This window comes from Gavia stellata, chromosome 7 (genome assembly GCF_030936135.1).
Source record: "Gavia stellata isolate bGavSte3 chromosome 7, bGavSte3.hap2, whole genome shotgun sequence".
Classification (NCBI taxonomy): Eukaryota; Metazoa; Chordata; class Aves; order Gaviiformes; family Gaviidae; genus Gavia; species Gavia stellata.
The window spans coordinates 42,157,451-42,179,836 of record NC_082600.1 but is presented as its reverse complement, the minus strand read 5'-3'; the positions used below and the strand labels follow the sequence as shown (position 1 = coordinate 42,179,836).

Sequence of the window (22,386 nt, the reverse complement as noted above, 5' to 3'; positions counted from 1 at the left end):
CTGCACTGCTGCCACCCTTTTTTCGGTGGTGAGCAGAGTCCCGGGCCATCCTGCCAAGCAGAGGAGAAACACGGAGGGCACCACTGCTGGAACCTGCTCCTTCAGGTCTTCCCCACCTGCGGCACAGGGACTGCCCTCAGCAGAGAGCGACGGCAGCTCCTGTGTGGAGGAACTGAGCCCTGGAAAAAGCCTCTGTGTGTAAATAACTACCAGTCACCTGCCTGTGTGCAGGCACACACCTATCCACTTTGGTCAAAGCCTCTGTATAGGCGGGGAGACCCGAAATCGCTGCCTGCAAAGAGGCGCTGCCCTGTGCCACACAGTAACCCCCCTGGAAAGGGCCACCCGCACCACCGGACGGGTTACTGCATGGACCAGCAGCTCCCAGCGCCTCCTGGGCTGCTTCCATTTCTTCTTCCCGGGGGAGCAAGGCCAAGGTGTGGGCACAGGGATGGGTCTTCCATTTGCAGAGGTGAGCAGTAGGTAGGGGAGGTGAGCGAGGGGTGTGGAGTAGCAGCACCAGATTGCGTGTGATAGGATGGCAGGGGAGAAGGAGGTGGACATTTGCAGGGGTTAGCAGAGATCTTGAGGTCAATGCCTACAGCTACAAGCATTACCCAGGATGACTATTGCACCCAGCAGTACCTTCAATTCAACAAAAAAAAGCAAGGAAATCTATAATAGCGGTGCAAAGCAGGTAAGAGTTATGCTTTCATACATTTTCCAGTGAAAGGCAATTGAACTTCATATGGCAACTGCAGGAAACTCAAGTCAAGATGAATGGAATATAGTGTCCAGTGGCTTAGTTTTATTAGTTCTATTTTACAGAGATTTTGCTCAACCGAAGACCATGAACAAAAGAGCACATGAACATCTCCAGGCATATCCAGTGGAAATTACCATCTTCAATCACAGAAAAACAGATGAATAACAAACTAGCAGCTCCAGTAACAGTAGGCTGTGTCATAGCATCTGCATTTCCAGCATGAAAAGTAGCTCTGCCCACACTTGAAGTACAAGAGCATCTTTTGGCCTCAGGTCACGGACACTCTGAGCTGCATCCTGGAGAACTCCTCTTGCAGGTGAATTCAGAGAACAATCATTCATCTTTTTTTTTTTAGCCTCACCAGAAAAGAAGATCTGCCTGACCTTGGAAGACCTGCCATGGGACACTAAAAATACCAGTATACTTGTTATTAGAGCAGGCCAGCTTTCCCAAGGCTGATCAGTTCAGAGGACCATTAGCACAAGTGATGATATTCACCTAGAAACCCCTCTAAAGGTGATGAATCTTAAGAAAGTTGAGATTCCCTGTCCTCAAGGAAACCCTTGGAGAACAGGAGGATTCTGCATACAGACTTCCACGTCTGCGGTGTTAATTCCCCATTATATGCACACTCGGCCATCTGGAACGATCTGTATGGCCTTCAGCTAAATCGAGGTATTCTGCTCCCACCTGAGTGACTCCACAGGGCATGCCATAAAGAAGGAAAACTCCTATGCTGAGACTCTCATTAGGAACTGAACTAGCGTTATCTAATTTAAAATCTGAATGCAAAAAGCTGGATGGTCTCAATTTGTTGAATGAAAAGCAGAGGCTCCAAGTGGAATGATTTTATTTCTTTACAAGTCATATTTCAGTAATTTAAGGATAGATGAAGCAAAAGAACCTGCTTTAAAGATCTAACCATAGTTGCCCTGGCAGCAAACAGCACACTACTCTCATCCTTTAGCGCTTTCTAGACGTTGTCCTCCCTCTAATACATAGGTTCCTTATTCTCACTACAACCCAGTTGGTAGAAGCATCAGTCACTTGGCAAAGGTACCTGTACTACGTCTGACTGCAGAGACAGGCTGGGGATAAGTGGAGCTCCATGACAAACTTAAATTTTTTCAACATGTTCAAATATAGCTTTGTGATTTCTTTTATCACAGTCTTGGACTGGAGCGACTTGCCTTCAAAGAGGCCAGGCAAAATGAGCCTGGGGTTATTCTGGCAAGCTGGAAACACAACCAGGACTGGCTGGGACCGTGTCACTGCTCTCAGACACACAGATACTTCTGTACAAAAAAAAACGCATTGGAGAGCAGAGTCAGATGGGCATTCTGGCTCTGCTACGTCCTCTCCCTGCAGGAGGAGCAGTGTCTTAGACCATCACTTGTGCAGTTAGCGAAGGAAGGAGGTGTGGGGCAGGAGAGGAAACACACAGGAGGCAGGGGCACTACTTCTGTCTGTCCTCTTACCCCTGTCACAGGTAAGGAGGAACCTTCTGGGAAATTAATTTTCAAGCAAGTCTTTAACCAAAGAGTTTAAAAGTACTAGAATATAATCCTGTTAGGACATGATGATCATACTGAGGAAAGTACAGCACTTTATATCCATTACATATACGTACTGGCGTTTGTATGCATCTAGCATATAACTAGTACACAGCTCTGATACTGAAAGGTATTACTTTCCCAGTAGAGAGACTGGCATCATTAATGACTTTTTACATCACTGCACTCACAGTTAAATGCTTGTCTATGTTTCTTTCATGTTACAGTTAGTGATGCACTGGATAAAGCCCAGCACTTACCATACCGGTCTTAGAGCAGCCTAATTGCAGTGGAGATTTATGCTCCATTTTATGACTCTCAGATTTTATGTATGTTGCAAATGTACAGTCCTCAATGGTTACCTGTACAGTGAGAAACTCCTCTGTGTCTGTAGCTGTCTCACTGTGCGATGTTTTCTCTACTTGGAGAAGGTTTCCCAGGAGTATGGTAAACTGGAAGAGCGGTTCCCAAAGTTTTCTGAATTACTATTCACTCTCCACATTTCTGCAGACTGCGTGCGCATTTATCATCTCCTCACGATCTGGAAACCAGTACGAGGGCAGTATGACCAGTACGGTGCTTCATCCCGTGTCCCAAACCAGCTGTGTGTTACAGGCCATCAGCTCCTGCACCAGCAGCCATCATGGACCAGAGCTTGAGAGTGGCCAGAAAAGGTATTTGTTAAGGGTTTACGAAGGATTTTCTGGGTACTTCTCTGCACATGGGACCAAAACATTTAATCTGTAACAAATTCTAGGATATCATATCATCTGTTAAATCTCAAAAATAAACTACTGTTTACAAAGTAGACACCAAACCAAACCAACTGCAGCTCAAGGAGGAATTTGGAGCATGGCTTGCTTTCAAGACTGGTTGGAACAATTTTGGATGTCAGCCAGCTGAGTAGCAGAAATTGCAAAATTAAAGAAACAACTATCAATTGCTCAAGATTTAGAAGTGCATATTAATATATGTAGAAACTTGCAGCTCCTTACCTGATAGTTATCGGCCTCTACGGATGCTCCATTACCGCAGCAGAAGAAAGGAAATAGGAGGTGAGCAAACATTTTATATATTTACAATTAATTTACAGATTATTAGCTGAGAGAGAGAGAAGGGTGCAATAAGCAGCAGCTGTCAGGAAAAGTCGTACTGCTAGGGGCAAGGGACTGTCTTTTCCCAGTGTTTAAGGGCAGAGAAAAGAAGAGAGAGCTGGGAGCTAGAAAGCACTCACATATGCATATCAGGTGTCTGTAAGCCCAGAGCAGTCAGAATCTCAGCAGTAGGATTTAATGCCATCACATTTTCTGGATTAGGGTTTTTTAGTTGCTATTCTTTTTAATGGAACAGCCTATCAAGACTGCTTTGAAGAAACTAGAGGAGGGATATACCTTTATCTCCATTTTAAATGTTTGTCTCCACCACCTTTTTGTTCCTGATTTCCTCTTTCTTTTCTTCTTTCCATTCCCTGCCATCTCTTCTTTCCCATTGACTTCTCGGCTTTCCAAAATACCTGTTTCCTTCCTTTGTCCATCTCAATACCAGATAGCTATAATTCCCTTTTTCACTTTTATTCGGGTGTTATACAAATCTTTTTCCTTCTCCCCTTCCTCCCTCCCTTGTTTTTTATACCATCTGTTTTCTTAATCTTTCCACTTCATCTCGCATGTCTCCTCCATACTGCAATGGTACCTCCAGAAGCTTCAAGTCTGAATGATGGAGGTTTGGTCATATTTGGAACAAGCATGAATACTCCAAGCATTAGGGCAGCTGGGATCAGGCCATGACATCTGGGTGAGACACCCAGCTGCATGGAGAAAAGGGGATACCAATAGCGGGTTGAAGGAAGTGCAAAGGATGCCACAGGACTCAAGGAGAAAGACACTGGAGACATGACAAGACATCCCAGAGTTTTGATATGAAGAGCTGGAGGGGTGGGAAGAGTGCTGGGGAAGTGCTTTATGAATGCTGCAGGTGTGCTGGGCTTCAGTGGGAACCCTGCAAGGGACAGGTTTTCAGAAGGATCTCAAAGGTATGAAAGTTCAATGGCATGAAAGACACACAGCTCTCACCCCTTGCTACCTGTTGACCAGCACACCATGATCAGGGCATGAGGAAACCAGCCCTGCTGGAAATGAACCCCTGATAGCCTCCTCTGCAGCATTATCGCTCTGGTAAGACGGTGGGATATTGCACGTACACAGCAGAGCTTTACATGTGAACAGGTTTTGGCACAGGGTTTCTCAGAAGGGATTCCTGCTCTACCACCCACGTTCTCCTGTACCCGCTGTGGCAGACACATTTCCTGTCATTCACGTGGTGCAACCTGTAGTCTCACGAACAAATAGCTCACTTCACTCAGGCTGTTTGCAATAATCTTTTGTTTGATCACTCTTTGGGCTACAGAACAGCGTAAAATGGTGCTGCCAACCATCCCATTAATTTCTGCTTCCTCAGCGGCACTCACCCGACAGGGCTGTCCCGGTACTCACGTGCCTCGCGAGGGGTTCAAAAATCCCACTGCTGCTTTCTTTAGGTTCCTATGGGCTGACTCACCTCACTCAGCTGCCCAGTTCTCGATGCACCTTTGTGATAATCAGAAGGGCTGGGGCAAAGGTGCAATTGCATGCTAATCCCTTCGCTTACCTACAGATAATGAATAGGTAAGAAGGAAAAACCAGACACAGAAAGGATGCAGAACATCTTCATTACAATTAAGGAGGTCACCGTGTTAGTGTTTGTAGTTCCTATTACCACAGCTGCTAAGAGTTCTGTCTTGTAAAACATTTAGGAAAAATCATGCTAACTCCTGTCAGTGCTAACACCGTGATACAGCGTGGGCCTGGATTTTTGCAGTGCTTCTCCCCGCCTAGTTTGTTTTCTCCCTTGAAGGGATAATTCCATGAAATTACTCCTATTTCCTGTAAAAAGGGACACTCCCAACCTGCAAAACCAAAAGGGCTTTTAAATGCCCACATCTGCAGCTGTAACCTGCATTCTTTCAATGCCTCAGTACAGCCCAGAGGCTGAGCACAGGAAACGTACCCCATCAGTAGCTGAACCAGAACAAAAAACGCCAGGAGACAAAGCCACACAAAGCCTCCACACTGGCCTGCAAGAACTGACCGCCAGGTTCTTCTGCGTGTTCTGTGCAATTAATTAATAAACGTAATGATAAAAAGCAAGCTGAGCCCAACAAATTAACCAACCCCCTAAGTCACAAACGAAGCACCCCGACTAAACACAGACCAAGAGTGCTGACTAGATGGGAGTCAGGAGACCCGGCCATTGCTGAGGAGCAGTCACCTGGAAACACCGCTACCATATCTCAGAGAGGTAAAAACCAACTGCAGATGGCACAATGGGGCTGGTGTCCTTCACCTCTACTCAAGAATGTTACCTATGGGGTTGCTACATATCTCTGAGTGAAGGCCCCCAGTGCCCCAGGAGAAGAACGGCTGGGTGAAGGATTAAGCCAGACCTTTTGCAGGGTCTGCATTACCACAGGACATATAGGTATTTTCAGGGTCACAGCAAGAACCTTGCTGTGGGACTCAGGTGGCTCTGGGTGTATCTGAAAGCAGAAAGTCATCGATGTCTGAGGATTGCAATGGGAGAATTGACAAGAACCACAGAATCACAGAATCATTAAGGTTGGAAAAGACCTGTAAGGTCATCACGTCCAAAGATCCAGTTCTTGTCCAAGAGCTTTACCTATGCTGAAAGCACCACTAGGAGCTATGGTGTGGGCCTGGCCAGACTGCTGGGAGGTGGGACAGGCTCAGCCCTTAGAAGGTACAGCAGAGCAAGGGATGCCTTAGTGGCACACCTGGAATAAATGGGGCTTCCCTCTGTTAAAAAGAAACCAACAAACAAAAAGACAGCAAGGGAAGCAAAAGGGTATAGTTAAGGACAGGGGTGGAAAGAGAGAGGCAGGGTTCTTGAAACTTGGTGTCATTGACAGCCTTGGATGGCAGCTCTTGAAGATGCCCCAAACCCCACCTGGAAGATGGGCAGGTGGGAGAAGTAGCAAACGCATGTGTCACCCCAAATGGGTTTGCCATAATGATAAACAGGGAAGGCTGAGAGGGAGTTACAACTGGGGCAGAGGAGAGGCAATGCCGAAAGGGACTGTGTGACTCAGCAGCGGAGATCACAAAGAGGAGCCCTTGATGAGCACTGGCAAGTAAATAGCCATTTCAGCACACTGGAGGATTGAACCAGGGATGCAAATTGGATGGAGGTGTGAGGGCCTGGAAAAGCAGCTGGGACAAGGACACACCACCCCTAAGGGGGCTGAGGTCATTGGAGGTGAGTGTGGGAGACTAAAGACAACAAAGGCTTAAAGCCATCAAGGAATGCTTGAAGGAAGAGAGAGAGACAAACGATGATAGCAAGAGGGAAGAGAATTTTTCAGCCTTTTAGAGATTCACCTTTCATTTTGAATTAAGGATTTATTTTCTGTTTTGGCTATGATGCATTATGCATAGCTCTGTGTGTGCCAATACATGTTACTTCAGCACAGACAAGTTACTGCATTTCATTTAAATTTGAAGTAATTAAAGGCAACTGATACTGACTGAAGCATTATATCTTTTCTTAGATTAGCATCTCTGTTGTAATGAAACAGGTTTACAGAGTATTTGCATTATTAAAATCCTTCATAAAGCAAATAATTATTTTGGTCTTCATATCGAAAACAAGCAGTTTCAACAAATTGCCTTGTGTTACTTATAGTAGTTGCACGGACTGTGTGTTGATTGTATACAGTCAGGGGCTAAGCAAGTTATGCAATTACCCATGAATTACCCATGGATATCAGTGTAAAGCACTTAGCTTGCCTTCTTACCACAAAATCTGCATGTGTCTCAGTTTTAGATGTTTTTATTCTCACAGCATCCCATCCTATAATAACAAGAAATACTATTAAAATTAATGGGATGCAGATGCTGAGCTGGATCCTCTAAATACTGTGAGTGTTCAGTGAAAAGCACAACCCCAGGTTAGGTACTTACGCACGCATCAGAAGAGCCAATCCTGACTCACAACAGGGTTTAGAATAGTCACTTCCAAGGGATTTTCCAATATTGCTGGTGTAATAAAACTTGTAAATTCAGAAGTATAGAAAATGTGTATTTTCCATGTGAAATCTCAGATTTTCTATATCTTTTATGTTTCATTTTGCATGTTATTTCCAACAAAATTTCTTGCTGTCACTATAGGAAAATATAGTTTTCTCTTTCTCTTTGAAATGGTACACTTTTATTATGTATTTTTCTGTTACACTAGATTTGGAATAAATTAAATATCTGTAGCTCATTTGTCTTCACATATAACTTCTACTAGTATAGTAAATTTTGAAAGAATTGGTATTACTGTCGCACATTCATGCATTTAAAAAACTGGTCAATAAACCCCATATTTCCTAAGCTTTAATTTACTGCAGATACATTTATGTACCTGAAAAAAATGTTCACCAGCAGTGAAATCCAACGTAAATAAAGCACGAACCTAATCATTATTTTGTTTGATTGGTTTATCTAGGATTGCCACGTGGTGAAGAGGAGCCACAGGCTTAGACAAGTCTTTGTACTTTCCCAAGTCTGTCATGTTCATTCACAAACAGGTCTTGATTCTTCTGTAGGAAAAAGAAATATTATTCGGATATCTTTCTGAAACTCAGGACGGTGTTTATTTTTTGTGCTGTCGTTTCTGCTCTATAGCTGAATTCAAAGCCTGAAGGATCAGGTGTTTGTTGTTCTGAATGTTGTAGCTGGTCAGTTCTACCAGCTTGTCAAACTCCTCCTCTGTGTAGGTAAAGCTGTTTAAGCAGTACGGGGAAAAAATGCTGGAAACATCCACATTGCCCTGCGCCATCTCAATGGGGCTGCGCTCCACACCTGACAAATAAAGAAAGGTCATCGATGGGGTATAGATGTGGTCCCATGTCCCGCTTTCCAGATGGGGCACAATGTTGCTCCTCGCTACCTGGACACCCGCATTTCTCTCCCACGGTAACCACAGCAGAGGAGGGAGGGGACCACGCTAGACCATGGCTCCCATCCAAATCCCCATCCCATCCAAAGGATGGCCAGGTGGTGGGAGGACCGTCTCTGTCCCATGGCTTACCAGGCTCTTTGTATCTTTTGAAGGTGTCATTCACCAGCGGGAAAAACACCACTGTTGGCGCCTCTGGGGTCTCTGCATCTTCGAAGATGTAGCACTCCTTTAGATTTTTCTTTTCTTCTTCACTCAGGTGGATTTTGGGAAATGGGATTCCCTGCTTTAGGAAGTACTTGGAGGCTTCTTCCAAAGGCTGTGTTTGGACAGAAAAAAAGAAAAGGTCAGAAATTCTGCCGCCCCCCCTGCCCCAACTTTTCCTAACGCACAACACATCCATCAAAGGCCCTTCACAAAGATCCAGGAGCAGCGTTTGCTGTCAGTATTTCTTCTGGCCTTTGTCTCTTGCGTGAGATATTAAGTACTAGTTGTTAACAGAACAACAGTTCAAGACCCAGCCTCCAACTTGCACTCTTGATTGTTGTCCTACCTCCTCCTCCTCCTCAGCCTTTATCTGCAAGATAAATAAGATATTCAAGGCTGCAGGCAAGGGTGGCCTAGCTGCTTAGGACACAGAAACATGCCCCTTACTGGAGAAAATCCAGAAATGAATGGAACGGACAGGAATATGAAATGGTACAGTTTTTAAATATGGATTCACAAAGGTACAAACATTTTGTTGACTTGGCGTGAAATATTTAAAAGCCTCTAACTGTCTTAGATGCCCTAAGATGGTTGTGAAAAATTATGTTGGCATCTGGGAGCAAACACCATCTTGATTAAAATGTTAATTTAATCTTGTGGGTGTGTAAATAATTTTTGTAAATAGGATTTTTGTTCCTGAATCTGGTTGGCGCATATGAAAATTTTAGTCTTCAAGAACTTCTGTCTTATCCATATCTAGTAACAGGAATTACAGACCAGGTTGTTAGCTGGTATTTGAAGCAGCGGATATGGCATCAAAGGACAATTCTTCTCCACAATTTAGAACAAAAAATAAATCCAGTTACTGTTCTGAAGACAACTGGACAAATTGCTTCTAATTCAACTGCATGTGATTATCTTTAGATGGCTATCACAAGAGAAATAAAATGAGTTCATCAGTAGTGCTACTAGTTCCAGAGAAACACTCCATCCAGAGTGTAGCCTCGATAGCCGTATTGAGATCCCAGGAGCACACAGACCTAGGAGATAGTATTTACCTACCAGAGGGTTAATTAAAATAAAATATTTAGAAAACTGATACTACTTCTGCTCTCCTTAGGGGATTTGCCATGGTATACCAGCATCACTGAGAGACCTAGGTGTCTACAAAATGGGATCTGTATACCAAGAATCCTTTTCTCCAAGAATAAGTTTCTTCTGCATAAATTATTCTGACTCCTTAGGAGTTAAAGAGGGCTAAAAGGGCTAAAAGACAGTAGTCATTATCAAAGACAATAGAGTGGTCATCGCACCGATGTCTGTGATCCAGAAGAATAGTTTAAGTGTAGGACAACATCCACTTTCCTCTCTGGCCTCATGAGCGGCGGGTAGCTGATATCAATGTATCCCGCCGTGTCTGCCAGGCACATGAACTCTGCTGTTTCTGTCAGCTGGTTGGGGAAATTCTCTAGTACAGTATCTAAAAGGAAATATTTGTTATGATGAGTGATTCAATGAAGAAGTAATATATCCATGGTTTGGTTAATAAGGGAGGAAAAAAAGCCTCTTGTCTTCCCATTATTTTTGCTTTCCAAGACCCTGCCACACTATGGAAGCTCAGCCTTGACACAGAAAAGGAAGACCTGCCCAAGGTAAAAAGACAGAGCTCCTTTACTGCTCATGCTGCTCTTCTTCTATCTCTGATGAGCAGTAGTTGCCCCTCCCTGGAATCAAGGAATTTCTTGGAGCTGATTTGACTGGATGAAATTTAACTAGTTATCTTGAAATTTTTGTTTCCGAAGTGAAGAATAAAACCTGTTCATCCTCTGCCTTCTCTTCACTGATGAAAACACCAACCATCAAAGCAGAAAAAAATTAATATTCAGGAATGTTTACCTTTCCATATACAGAAGCTTTTGCTCTGAAGGTATTCATTGTGCACCTGGAACCCCTTCAGGAAGTTGTAGAACTTTGAAACCATCACCCGCTCGGTCAGGACTTGACGAATGATGCCCATGATGCCACATTCAGGGGTGACTAAGTAAGTCTCCAATTCATGGCTCCTGGCTGGTGGGGAAGGCTCGTCTCCTTCTGAAGGGTAGAGGGCATGAGCAAGTTGTAGTTTTGATACAGTTCTTTGCAATACTTAAATATCAAAAGGCATCTAATACTAGCTAGAGGAAAGAAGATCCTAATAAGACATGGCAACATACAATCAAATCAATATCAAAGTAGGAGCAAGAAGAAAATCAAACTTCAGTAAAGCATATTCCATGAAAAACAAAGTCAGAGTGGCAACAAACTTCCTAAAGCTGGAAAAAGTGATCTACTGCTTGATAGAAGTCATAGTTGGATTCCCTGTGTGAAGGTCACGGTAGGCTGAGAATCTGGACCAGTATATTTCAAAATTAGTCCAAACCAGCTTTGAAAAAAAAAAACCAAAAATGCTATTAGGAGACTTAGACACCCAGAAAAGAGCAGGGAAAAAGGGTTGTGCTAAATGGCACCTCATAAAGAGGGCCAGTGACTTTCTATCACAAGCATTTATTGAGCTCAGGGTTCTGCAACACTTTCTCCATGGAGAAAGTGATGAAAAGCCCATAAACCAAACTTACGAACCACATTTGAACACAGGAAGGACAGCCAACAACTCTAAGGAGAACACAGGTTTACAACAAGATCAAAGAAAATTAAAATGGAGTTCCATGTAATTGATATATCCAAGTCTTGAACAACAACATATGAAAAGTACCATCTGCCAAGGCAGGAGAGAGCACAGCACTAAGATATTTGTTACAACATGTAGGTTCACTGAAAGGCCCCCGGCAAAGACAATCTATTAAAAAACTTCAGTAGTTTTATATTTGGTAGCACATCATCACTTGCATAAATTCAGTCCAAGGGAGACTAACGGAAATAAAGTTGCTATGAATGAATTCAGAGAGGAAACCTAATTAGATATCGCTGGCAACATGACAACTCAGGGCAAAAAAAAAAGCAGTGCATCATTGACCTCAGTTTTAAGATTTTAAAAGCCTTCATAAACATTTCACAACATTTCTGTAACATTCATTTAAAGATTCATAAGACAACAGGTAAAGTAGAAACAGAAATGTAACCAACCAACATCAACAGTCCTGTGTTGGGTACACCTCAGTGAGCACCTTTCTGCAGGATCTGACGAATGCCAGGCGTCCAAGAGGTTGTAGGAAAAGACATTGCTCCACAGGCCTGTGCAATGGTAGAGAACAGGGAAACTGCTTTGGAAATATTTTAATGGAAAATATCCCTTTAAAAAAAATAAACCTTCAGCTTTGCAAGGGGTATTGGAAAACGTCAAGGTTTCCAAACTCTCACCAAAAACTGTATGAAGTTCTTTTGCGGCAACTCACGTTCTGTCCTCAAAGAGGAACCTAAATAGTTCTAAATATTGTGCCAGGCCTTCAGCCACTGTAATTCATTGTCACATACAGCTATTGCTGCTATACTGCAAACCAACATTTTCTGTCCTATAAGCAACTGTCATCAGAGAGTAAAACCACGCCATTTCCCATAAAATAAGAGTTTGGTCTACAAAGTGAGTCATATACAACCGTATACTCAGTTAAAGATTTGGAGGCTGCTCCTGAACAGCCAAGATTCAAGAGGTTAGAACACAATTTGGGATAGTCTGCAGAGCAGTCACCTAAAACAAGACATCTTCACTGTCCCTTGTAAGATTTCTCTTGCCACAAGTTCTTTTGGGTGAGACTCTTCTCCCTCTCCTTGTTATTCTCATCCCCATAGTCGTTCTTCGGCTTTTGCCCTCCCACTTAAAAGAACACCTAAAAATGTCTCCCCAGTGCAGAAATCTCCAAAAGCCTCTTGAATCTTGAGAAGTATTTATTCCTCCACAGCTCTGCCGCAGGCCCTGACAAGAACTCTACCAGAGAAGGCAGTGCTGAGCTTTGTCTTGAAAATCTCTACCAGTGAAAGCTTTGCAAAAACCATACATCACAAAGGATGCAATAATTTGAATGGCACAATACAATAATTATGCATTTCATAAATTAGTAACAGAAATACAATTCCCTTTTAAATTAGTAACAGAAATACAATTCCCTTTTAAACCTGGCTTGTTTGTGGAGTGGGACAAGAAGCCAAGGGTCTTCTGCTGCACAGGAAGTCCCCGTAAGAATGGGACTTGCTAGAGAAACATTAGAAATACATAATTAAGAAATCAGATAGGGGGTCTCTGGCTCTACACTCAGCTGGCAACCATTTGCAGATAGTTACTGGCCAGTTTCCATCAACACGACCTCATTTCCCTGCAGCTTGTGAAGCTTCTGTCCAGGCCTGCTGTGAGAAGGCAACTTCTCTCGTTTCTCCTGTCTTCACTTGGTGCATTCTCACTCCATAACTCTTCTGCCTTCCTGAGCCCCAGGAGTTACACACTGCTCATGCATTTTAGTATCTTCCAAACACTCTTGTCCAGCCAGAACTTGGTTGTAATTACATAGCAATGTTTCCCTAACCTCTTGCACTGAATTTTCATATTTGCTGAAGTAAGAACTATGAGGAGAGGCAGTATCTTTTACTAGGCTGAGTTGAAAATAGCAGGCAAGCTTTCATGCACCTCAGCCTTTCTTCTGGAAACCTGAGGGTTTTGCATCCCCATAAGCTCATCCAATCTTTCCAGCTCTAGCCATTGCTCTTATAAAAGCCCTTACCTGTCCCTGCGGACGTCACCTTGCTTTGTCCTTAAACTATCACGCTGTAACTAATAGTACACTTTAACTGCAACCCAAGAGGGCATTACATGTTGTATCACTAGATGGCAACATTGCTTTAACTCTCCACTCTATCCTTTCTAAAGATACACCTATGGCTGTGGGGTCACCAGCCTAATTCAGGTGCTGAGGGTGAGAACACAGAGCTTAGCCCAGACTGGATGTGTTGAGTGTGCTTGTTACCCGGCCACCTTGGGTATGAACACTCTACACCACTGTCATTGCGAAACTGCGATGGAGACACAAAGTTCTCGGAAGACTCTGTAGTCCCACCTAGTTCTGTTATCTACCTCCTACTTCTGGCGGTCAGCACAGAGTGCTTAATGGAAGAATATAAGAAAATAGAAAGTATGAAGGGATTTTTCCTCCAGTGTAGTCTCCAGCATCTCAAGGTTGTGGATTTGGTACTTCTACTGCTGGTGGCTGCATCTGAACTACTGCATGTCAGAGCCACCAGTGGGACCACCTTCCATGAATTTGTTCTTCCCTTTTTCAGACCTATTTATACTCTTGGATCCTGTGTTCTCTTCTGAGTCTTTTCCCTCAGCCACCTCTTTTCTTAGTTCATGACACCACTAAAAGCTCTAAGCATAGCCATTAAAGCTCTGAGATTTAGTGTCTGTGTGGCTAAGCACAATCTTCTGTTCCACATGCCCAGCTATTTTCTCATGATTGTACCAGTATGATTCTGGACTACTCCTGCATCATACATCAAGATGTACAACTTCTCTGCACACCAAATAAGGAATACCACAAGGTGTTGCTGGTTGTATGGATTTTTCAGTTCATAAGTAAACCCTTTCTTACTGGTATCCTTGGTGTCCTGTTGTGTGTCATCCTTATTTATATATAACACATCTGTTGTTCAGGGTTTAAGAGCAGATGGACTCTTCTGCGGACAGCTTCACCTCAGAGAACTAGCATACAAAGGGGTCTGGTAGAGAGCTCTAGCATTACGCAAAATTAAAACAAGAATTGCATAAAAACTGCAAAGCTGTTTTTCATGCATTAGTGGGAGCTACCCACCCTACTGAAATAAGGGTGACAAAACTCATTGATTTAATCACGCTAGCAAAATTACCAAGTATTTAGAATACTATTAAACTTGCAGAAATATCAGTAATAGTTCAGAAAAACTCAAAATTGTCATATTTTATAGCAAACTCAGTAACAACATTGCTTTTTGTTATACAATCATGCCATTCATAGACAAATTTGATTTTAAGATTCCAGTTTCAAAATACAAATGTGGAACTTTGCTGCTGATCGGTTCAAAACAAACCTAACCTCTTTAAGTAGCCCTGATACTTCAGGCATGAGAGTCATCATTCAAGACAAAAGCAGCAGTGAATAGTGTTATTTGAAATTTCCTCTAAGTATTTTTTAGCCCATCTCCAGCACCTAAGGAATTCAGCCAGAGGTGAGAGCAACATGTTGTACACTTTGCCTCAGTCCTGCTTGTTGCAGGGCACTGATTGCAATATGCAAGGTCTGTATTATATTAAAAATAAACTACATTTTTATGCAATTGAAATTTTCACAAATGGAGCACATCACCTTTCATGAAACAGATGCGGGATTCAGGGAGCTTCTTCATCAGGCGACCCATGAAGAACTCGCTGCCAAAATCCTCTGCACGAATGAAGGCGCCGTATTTTAAGAACCCGACCTCATAAGGGGTGAACTCCACCCATTCTGCAGAGGCACAAAAGGAACTTTTAAATCTCAATCCTATCCCTACCTCCCTGCAGGAAGGGCTCTGAAATGACAAGGAAGCTGCTGCAGGACAAACCCCATCAGCAGGGTGATCACACTGGCCTTCCTCAGTGTAAGGAGTTAACATTCAACTGGTTTCAGCCGCTCACGCAGTAATGTTTCCCAAACTTGTTCATTCAGAACTTTGCAACGAGCCTCTCCAGATAGGACATAAGTGAAGTTTATACCAAAGGCGTCAGCCCAAGTTACCCCACATGTGGAGCTAAGGCTTTGACTTGTGAGTACCTTGGCTGTCCTTAAGCACCTCCCCCAGATTTCTCCTGCCCCATAGAAGATGGGTTCCTCCCAGAGCCTAGGCACAAAGTCTAGAAATGGAAAAGGAAGAGGAAGTTAAGGAGGAAAAGGAACTGTTCATGAATGCTGTGGTTCAGCAGTGCAAGGAGTCGCAGGACATGCAGTAACTGGTAATGCAGATCATCTGAACACCAACCGAGTCCAGATACAGTTCAGTTTTACCATCACCTTTGAACTCTGAAAGGCTGTAGTCTTCTTTGATGTTGAGGATCATGTAGATAGGTAGGGGATTCTGGCCCTGATTCACTGCCTGTCGCTCGTCTGAGAGTTTGTGATTGTTTTTCTGTGAATTGACCAGAAACAGAGAAAGAGCAAAACCAAGAGAGCTTCTTAGCATGGTGTATGGGCTTGCAAGATTACAGCAAAATAAATACCTGTTTCGACCTTCATTTTCTTATTCTCTCCACTCATTTTGTGTCCAGACATTTTTTTAGTCAAGGGGTGATCTAAACATTTACACATCTACATAAGCTCATTTAATTACAGATGACCTCTAGGACACTTTGTGGTACAATGGTCTCTCGTTCTCCCCAGTAAATGCATCCACTTTACATGGATTATTTAAGTTCCCACAGGGAGGAACAGAGTAAAAGAAACCAAGATCAGGACTCTGCTGTTAGGTGCTCAGATACTCATACTGGTATAAGGAGACATAGGTTTTCTGCTCTACAGAATACCCGTTGGGCTGCCAATTATGTGTTGAGAGATATGTGAGGACAAATCCCCTTTGGTAGTCAGCAGAAATCATCTGCTGGATAATAGTGGCATGCTCTCAGGCTAGCATCTGTCCCTGCAGCTTCATTTTCCATACAACATATTCAGTAGCCGTTAGGGAAAACATAGATGTGCTACCCCATCACTTAATGCTTTTTCCAGCAGAAGCCCCCAAAAATCAATGCTAGAGATCTGGTATCCCTCTTGCTTCCGCAGTTTTAGCTCCTTGTCATAGTACTTCAAGCTCTCCAGGGAAAAGCAGCTTAGCTTGCACTTGGTCATATGTCTGCGGACTTCAGCAATCTGTCTGGACAGATCCTTGCGTGACCAGTCAGTGCTCTGGTACAAATGTGACAAGGTCCTGGGGAAAAGAAAGGAAGTACATTGTCATATGCTCAAGACACTTTCACTTTTTAGTCTTGGATTTAAGGACCACAACAAATTAACTAACTGAGGTTTATTAAAAACACCTTTTGGGCTCAGTTTATTATTGAAGAGAAAAGATTTTTTGATTTAGAGAACCCCCCCAAATCACTAGTGAAACCTGAGGACTTGCAAAAAGCCCCTCCGTGCTAGGCAGGTTTATGCACAAGGCTGTGATTTGCACCAGGGTCACTCACTAGGAAAGATCCTAGAGATGAAACAAAGGGTCAAGGAAAATGTTGTTCCTCATAAGCAGTGCCTAGGCCATACGCTGGCTCAGGCAACTTGTTCCCAATGCAGCAGTAAAAAAGCTTGAGACTAAAGTAGTACACCGTCCTTTACCAAAACAAAGAGAATAAATCTCTCACACAGCAGACTACAGAGGTGACGAATGATGTCTTTGTTCAGGATCACCTTACCATGTTGAACCAGATGACCCAGTGATGTATGAAATAGCATCTAAGAGATCCAGCTTCTGAAGACCCAACAGGTTGCCTAACAAAGATGTCAGTGCCCGGGTGCCACCTCCTGTTGTCATGACCGCTACAACTGGTACCTGTTTAAACATCAACACAGCAGTGGTAAGCAACAAGTTAGTCTACCAGCACATCTGATCAGAGCTGAGCAAATTACAGCATTTCTGTCTCACAAGAAATTCCAACATTCCACCATTTCCCCGAACAGGGGAGAAAAAGATGAAAACCTGGTATTTTGCACAGAAAAATAATTTAAAAATAAAAGGGTCTGACAATTTGCTAATTTTTACTTTTTTGATCAAAATCAATCAATTTTGATTCTAAATTGTTACACTCTGGCTTACCAAAACAGCTCAAAACTTGCTGATTCAAGGCATTTCAAAATTTAACTACGTTTTCTTTAAAGGAACATCATCTCATGAGAGCTCTATTTTGAGAACCAGCAGAGCTCATCCTGTCTTGTAAGTCAAGTATAATGACTAGATTATATTTCTTATAAAGTACCTACAGCATATAATTGCAGTGATGAACCACAAAGCCTAATTGCATGGAAATCTAAATTATGTTACAGGAAGACAAATTCCTCCAAGAAACCCACTGAGAGAAGAGGAGCCGAATGACATTTCCCATACGCATTTCCAGGCAACTGCATCAGGGAAATACTGAGCAGTGCTTCTTTGACCTGATTCAAATCACGCATTTCGGGTCAAAGCAAAGCGTTCTGATTTGGGTTTACTTGATTATTAGGAAGCATTCTCTTGTTGGAAAATCTGAAACTAGTAGTTAGAAGTACTTCCCCTAAAAAATTCTTATACTTAAGAAACTGCTTTTTTCCACTAAAACTAGTGTGCTAATGATAAGTAATATACTGATGTGATCGGTTTGTGAGCATGGACATCATTTATAGCATTCAAAGCCATTCTGTCATATAATGCTTAATATGCCTTTGGTCCAGTTGTCCTGGACGAAGGAAAAAACACAGGTGAAAAAAACCCTCTCAAAATGAAAACTACTTCATTTCTGAAGTGCCTGATCCCAGACCATGTTCCCTCCGTAAAGCACAGACCATCCGCATGCCAGCATGGACATGAACCAATACAAACCCTAACTCAGACAGATGAGAGAAAAATGTTGAATGTCTTTGTGCTATTAGAGTGACAATACAGCTGAGATGATAAGCACCAGAGGAGAGAGTCTGTGATAAGAAACATCCTCATCCATCAGTGTCATGTTTCACTTAAACTGCTAGGTTTTCCCCCTCCAAAATCTGATAATATAAAATACCTTATGGGGCCTTGGTGACTGACTGCTCAAGCTAAGAGAGTAGGACTATCCAGGTCCATAATTCACAGATGAAAAAGAAATAAGGCAGGGAAAAAAAGCTGATTTATGGCATTCTGTTTTCTGAGCAAACTTGTAGCAAGTGGGTTTGATACTACCCATGCTCTCACATTGTTTCATCTAAACATTTCTCGATGCTTTACATGGGGCACTGAATACATCAGGGCTGGTTAAGGAACAATATGCAAATGGCTACAAGCATAACACATCCCTGTTACACAGCACAGTCCGGTCCGTACGATTGTCCCCATACCTCATGGTCTTGTAGGTCTCGCTCTAAATGAAGTGCTTTTTTCAGAGCAGAAGCCACAAACTTCCTCCGTTTCTGTAGGAAATTTTTCTCCTCTGTACACAGATCAAACTCCAAGCGAACATCTAAGTTTCTTGACCTCAAACAAAGTCCAGGTTAAAATGGGATGTGCGTGATCACTTACAATTAATGTCTGGACCCATGCTTACAAGTCATGAACTCTACTATTAGGCTTAAAAAAGCTGCTATTGTGGCCCCACAAAAACACATCACAGATAGCATAGACAAGGTAGAGAAAAGACTCAGTAAGTTAAAAAGTTGTAAAATCTTACAGAAGAAAACGAGTAGTATTGTTTATTGCTACACTGATTTTCAAGGTGTCTAACATAAATACTTCAATCCATATACAGATACCATAAACAGTGGAATATTTAGGATTTGTTGCCTGAAGACCTCCAGGTTTTATAAATACAAATACTCTGGATTCTTTAGAAGTAAGAAAAGTGAGGTATAAACACATATTTTTCTAAACTCGTAGCTCCATGGATTTTGCAGACAGAAAAGATTATTCTCCCCATCCAAACTGATCTCCTGCATAGTAGCATAACAGGAGATTTCACCCAGCATAGTTAACAACGTTCACCTTCTGGACATGGGTAACTAAAATGGGGTAAATAGGAGTAAATATAACCATTGACTAAATACTTTCTCCCTTAGTTACAGAAAAAGGTAAGAAGGCAAAAACTGGGCAGCATCTTTTTTTCACAACCACAAAAGCCACAGACAGAATTTCTTACCAGTCATTTGACTTCACATGTAAATTGATTGTTTCATCCTAGAAAAAAAACACAATACAAGCACTGGAGATTATTTCATGCCCTTTCCTTTCTGTTAGCTTTGAAGCCCTTCTAAGAGCCATGTTGGAGCCACAAAGCCATAACAATCTGAAAACCCATCCAATTTTTAAAACCTCTCCAAGTCCACTTCATTTTCTTTAAATTGTTTTATACTAAAGACATGCAGAGCAGTTATACAGTAAAAACCAGCACCAGCTCTGCCAGTGTGCCCCGTCTTGCCTCATCGTTTGCATTTGCTCTGACTCGCATTAGTCCCCCAGCTGGTCATAGAAATCCCTCTCTCAAACATTTGACTGTGGGTTTTGGTTCTACTTGGTTCATATGAACATGTACAGGTCCATAACCCTCTCTGTTAGGAATGTAAGGGCACTAACAGTTATATATCTAAACCCCTACTTCACAATGATCGAGTTAACTCATGCCCATTGACCTTTGGTCCATAGCTTCACATTTATTCTAAAAAGTTGGTATCGATCACCTTTGCTACTGCTACTTTCTCCTTAAAGGGAAGTGAATCCAGAGGAATAGTGAGGGATGCATGGCAGTCTTTTTTCTCTTCACCTGAGGTACACTGAAAAATAAATTATAATGTAGAAAAATATTTAATGTATACACCACAAAAAAGCACTGTCACCAACTTATTTTTTCAAATGGGGGTCACTGTCCAGCAGTTTCCAAGTTGGCATCTAATATTTAGGACTCTTAGGGGGTACAATGCTCTTCCAGAGCAGAAGAACATGAAAGACACATTTTAATCAAAAATACCAGTTCTTTTCCATTTGCCTCAGTGAAGTATGGAAAGTATGGAGGTATGGAAGTATGAGTTTACTGTGCTTCCTCAAGCTAAAGATCACATACCGAGCAGAAATAAGGCTTCTTCTCTGCTAGAGCCACGCGCAGCTCTGACAGGCTGTACTTGATGTAATGGAAGTCCAGGGGCTCTGTGGATCGCCAGGAAGAGCCCAGCGACAGGGTCTGGCTGTCTTCGTAGGATCCCTTCACTGAAAATAAGAAGTCTTTTTCTAAAAAAAAAAGATGAAAAGCATACAGAGAAGTTAATGATTATGATCTCAGAAATAGAACATTAGATGGTCGTTCAGAAGTTGTCATTTTAATAAACAAAACATTCAACAATACTTAAAAGCTCTCAGACTCTATTTATCCAAACAGGGAACATTACGGGGGGGTGGGGGGTGGGGTGTGGGGGGGGTGATGTGGAAGAAAACAAAGAGCTTATAAAACAGCAGTAGCTGTTTTAAAAATGCAGACACACAGGCAAATTGGGCAAAATGTAAGTTATTGAGATAGAAATATATATTTACTTCTATTTTACAGCACTAATAAGATTTGTTATCAGTCTAATCATTCACTCTAATTTCAAAGTCCAATTTTAATAGTTAGTTAGCACAGACACACTATAATTATTGGATATATCATCCTGTATATACTCTTAACTATGCAATTCCTGTGCTCTAATTATAAGAATAAAGTAGGGAAATTACCAGATAAGAGAATGATAAAAGAATGAGACATTTTCAGTTTACCATAGAATAAGACTTTTTGTTTCTAGTTTAAAGTCTAACCTGAAGGTTCTTTCTTCATCTGTCTATTGTCCACCAGGACTTCCAAGCAGGCAATTTCACGAGACTGTAGCAGGGATGGCCAATGAGAGAATTAAGTATACAAAACATGCCATATCTCAGTCACTTCACTGCTACCTATCTCTAGTCACCTGGGTCCCTGGGGTCTGGAAAACTGTCCACCCTGTGTTTGTTAGGCTGATAAGAGAAAGACCTTGGCACTCGGAAGATGTGCCAGGTTTCTGCTGAAAGAAAAATGGCTGTGGTGCTGTGGTCCATCCACGGGGATGGGGCTGGGAAGGGAGGGGAAATAACAGGTGAGGGAACAGGGGTGTGCTGAGGCCTCCCGAGGGTCGACTGGTGGGTTGGCCAAATCCCAGAGCTGTCCTTACAGCCCTGCTTTGGTGAAGCTGGACAGCCAAGTGCTGCCTCCTCTAAATAATGAGCTAAGGGCACTCGAGAAAGTCACTTGCATATCATCCTGTGGACGTGGGGAAAACGGGATGGCTGTGAGGGGGTCCCAAGAGAAGTCCCCAGGGGGAATGACACAGAGGCAGTAAGTCAATGAAAGAGGACTTCAGACTTTGTCAAGAGGCTTGATACCAGATGGTGGTGGTGGACAGGTCTCTGGGTATCCCCAATGACTGTGTTCACTCTTTCATAATACATCCTCCCACAGAGAGCAGCACAACAGGATGGCTGCCAGTGTCTGACCCCCCATCTCCCTCCACTTCAGCCCTGCCTGCAGCAAGGTCTTCGGGCACCTGCCAGATTCACCACTCCCCTCACTAGCATGCAAACCAACATAGAAGAGAAACAGTTTAAAATTACCACTAATACACCATTAGTGACAAGCTTTTCAGGAGGGACTGGACTGAAAGAGAGGAAAAAAAATGCAATCAGAACTAGTATGACCTAAATACATCCTTAAATAAACACCAAGGAGTAACGCTTTCCTTAGAGGTTTCCTTGTCCAGCATAGTCTCAAATATGTCACCGATTTTTAATTTTGGGAGACATCTGAAATGTGGCTTCCTTATTTTTTTAATGATAATGGTAAACAATAGTAGTAATAAGCACAGGGCCTTCTCCCTTTTCCAGCAAATAATGGGATAAATTAGTATCCAGGATGATTCTTGGTAGATAACGTACACAGTGTTTTAGCCAATATGCAACTAACTTGATAAATACCAGCTGTTGCTGTGATGCTGACAATTTTAAACTATATTATAGTAAATGCTAGCATGTGTTTGACTGCTTGCTTTTGCAAAGTACAGTTCTTTGGCCCCATATGGGATTTACTCACATGCTCTCTGATGCAAACTCAACCTCCAGCATCTCTTGTGTCTGTAAAAGATTAATTCATTATAAGCATTTGAATTA

General features: G+C 42.4%; 1 protein-coding gene across 1 annotated transcript in view; it reads right to left on the bottom strand.

Annotated features, from left to right (window-relative positions):
- Nucleotides 1-8,010: 8,010 nt before the first annotated feature.
- Nucleotides 8,011-22,386, bottom strand: part of LOC104257345 (cytosolic phospholipase A2 epsilon) — a 36,300-nt gene continuing 21,924 nt past the window's right edge. Inside the window, exons 5-20 of the mRNA XM_059819791.1 lie at nt 22,310-22,350; nt 21,835-21,877; nt 21,007-21,070; nt 20,282-20,445; nt 19,902-19,994; nt 19,364-19,401; nt 18,570-18,705; nt 16,919-17,055; nt 16,215-16,437; nt 15,531-15,645; nt 14,850-14,987; nt 11,647-11,754; nt 10,420-10,614; nt 9,837-10,003; nt 8,449-8,635; nt 8,011-8,219 (exon numbers count right to left, since the gene is read on the bottom strand). Of these exons, the coding sequence (XP_059675774.1) occupies nt 8,011-8,219; nt 8,449-8,635; nt 9,837-10,003; nt 10,420-10,614; nt 11,647-11,754; nt 14,850-14,987; nt 15,531-15,645; nt 16,215-16,437; nt 16,919-17,055; nt 18,570-18,705; nt 19,364-19,401; nt 19,902-19,994; nt 20,282-20,445; nt 21,007-21,070; nt 21,835-21,877; nt 22,310-22,350 (2,058 nt within the window). The remainder of the gene's footprint in view (nt 8,220-8,448; nt 8,636-9,836; nt 10,004-10,419; nt 10,615-11,646; nt 11,755-14,849; nt 14,988-15,530; nt 15,646-16,214; nt 16,438-16,918; nt 17,056-18,569; nt 18,706-19,363; nt 19,402-19,901; nt 19,995-20,281; nt 20,446-21,006; nt 21,071-21,834; nt 21,878-22,309; nt 22,351-22,386) is intronic.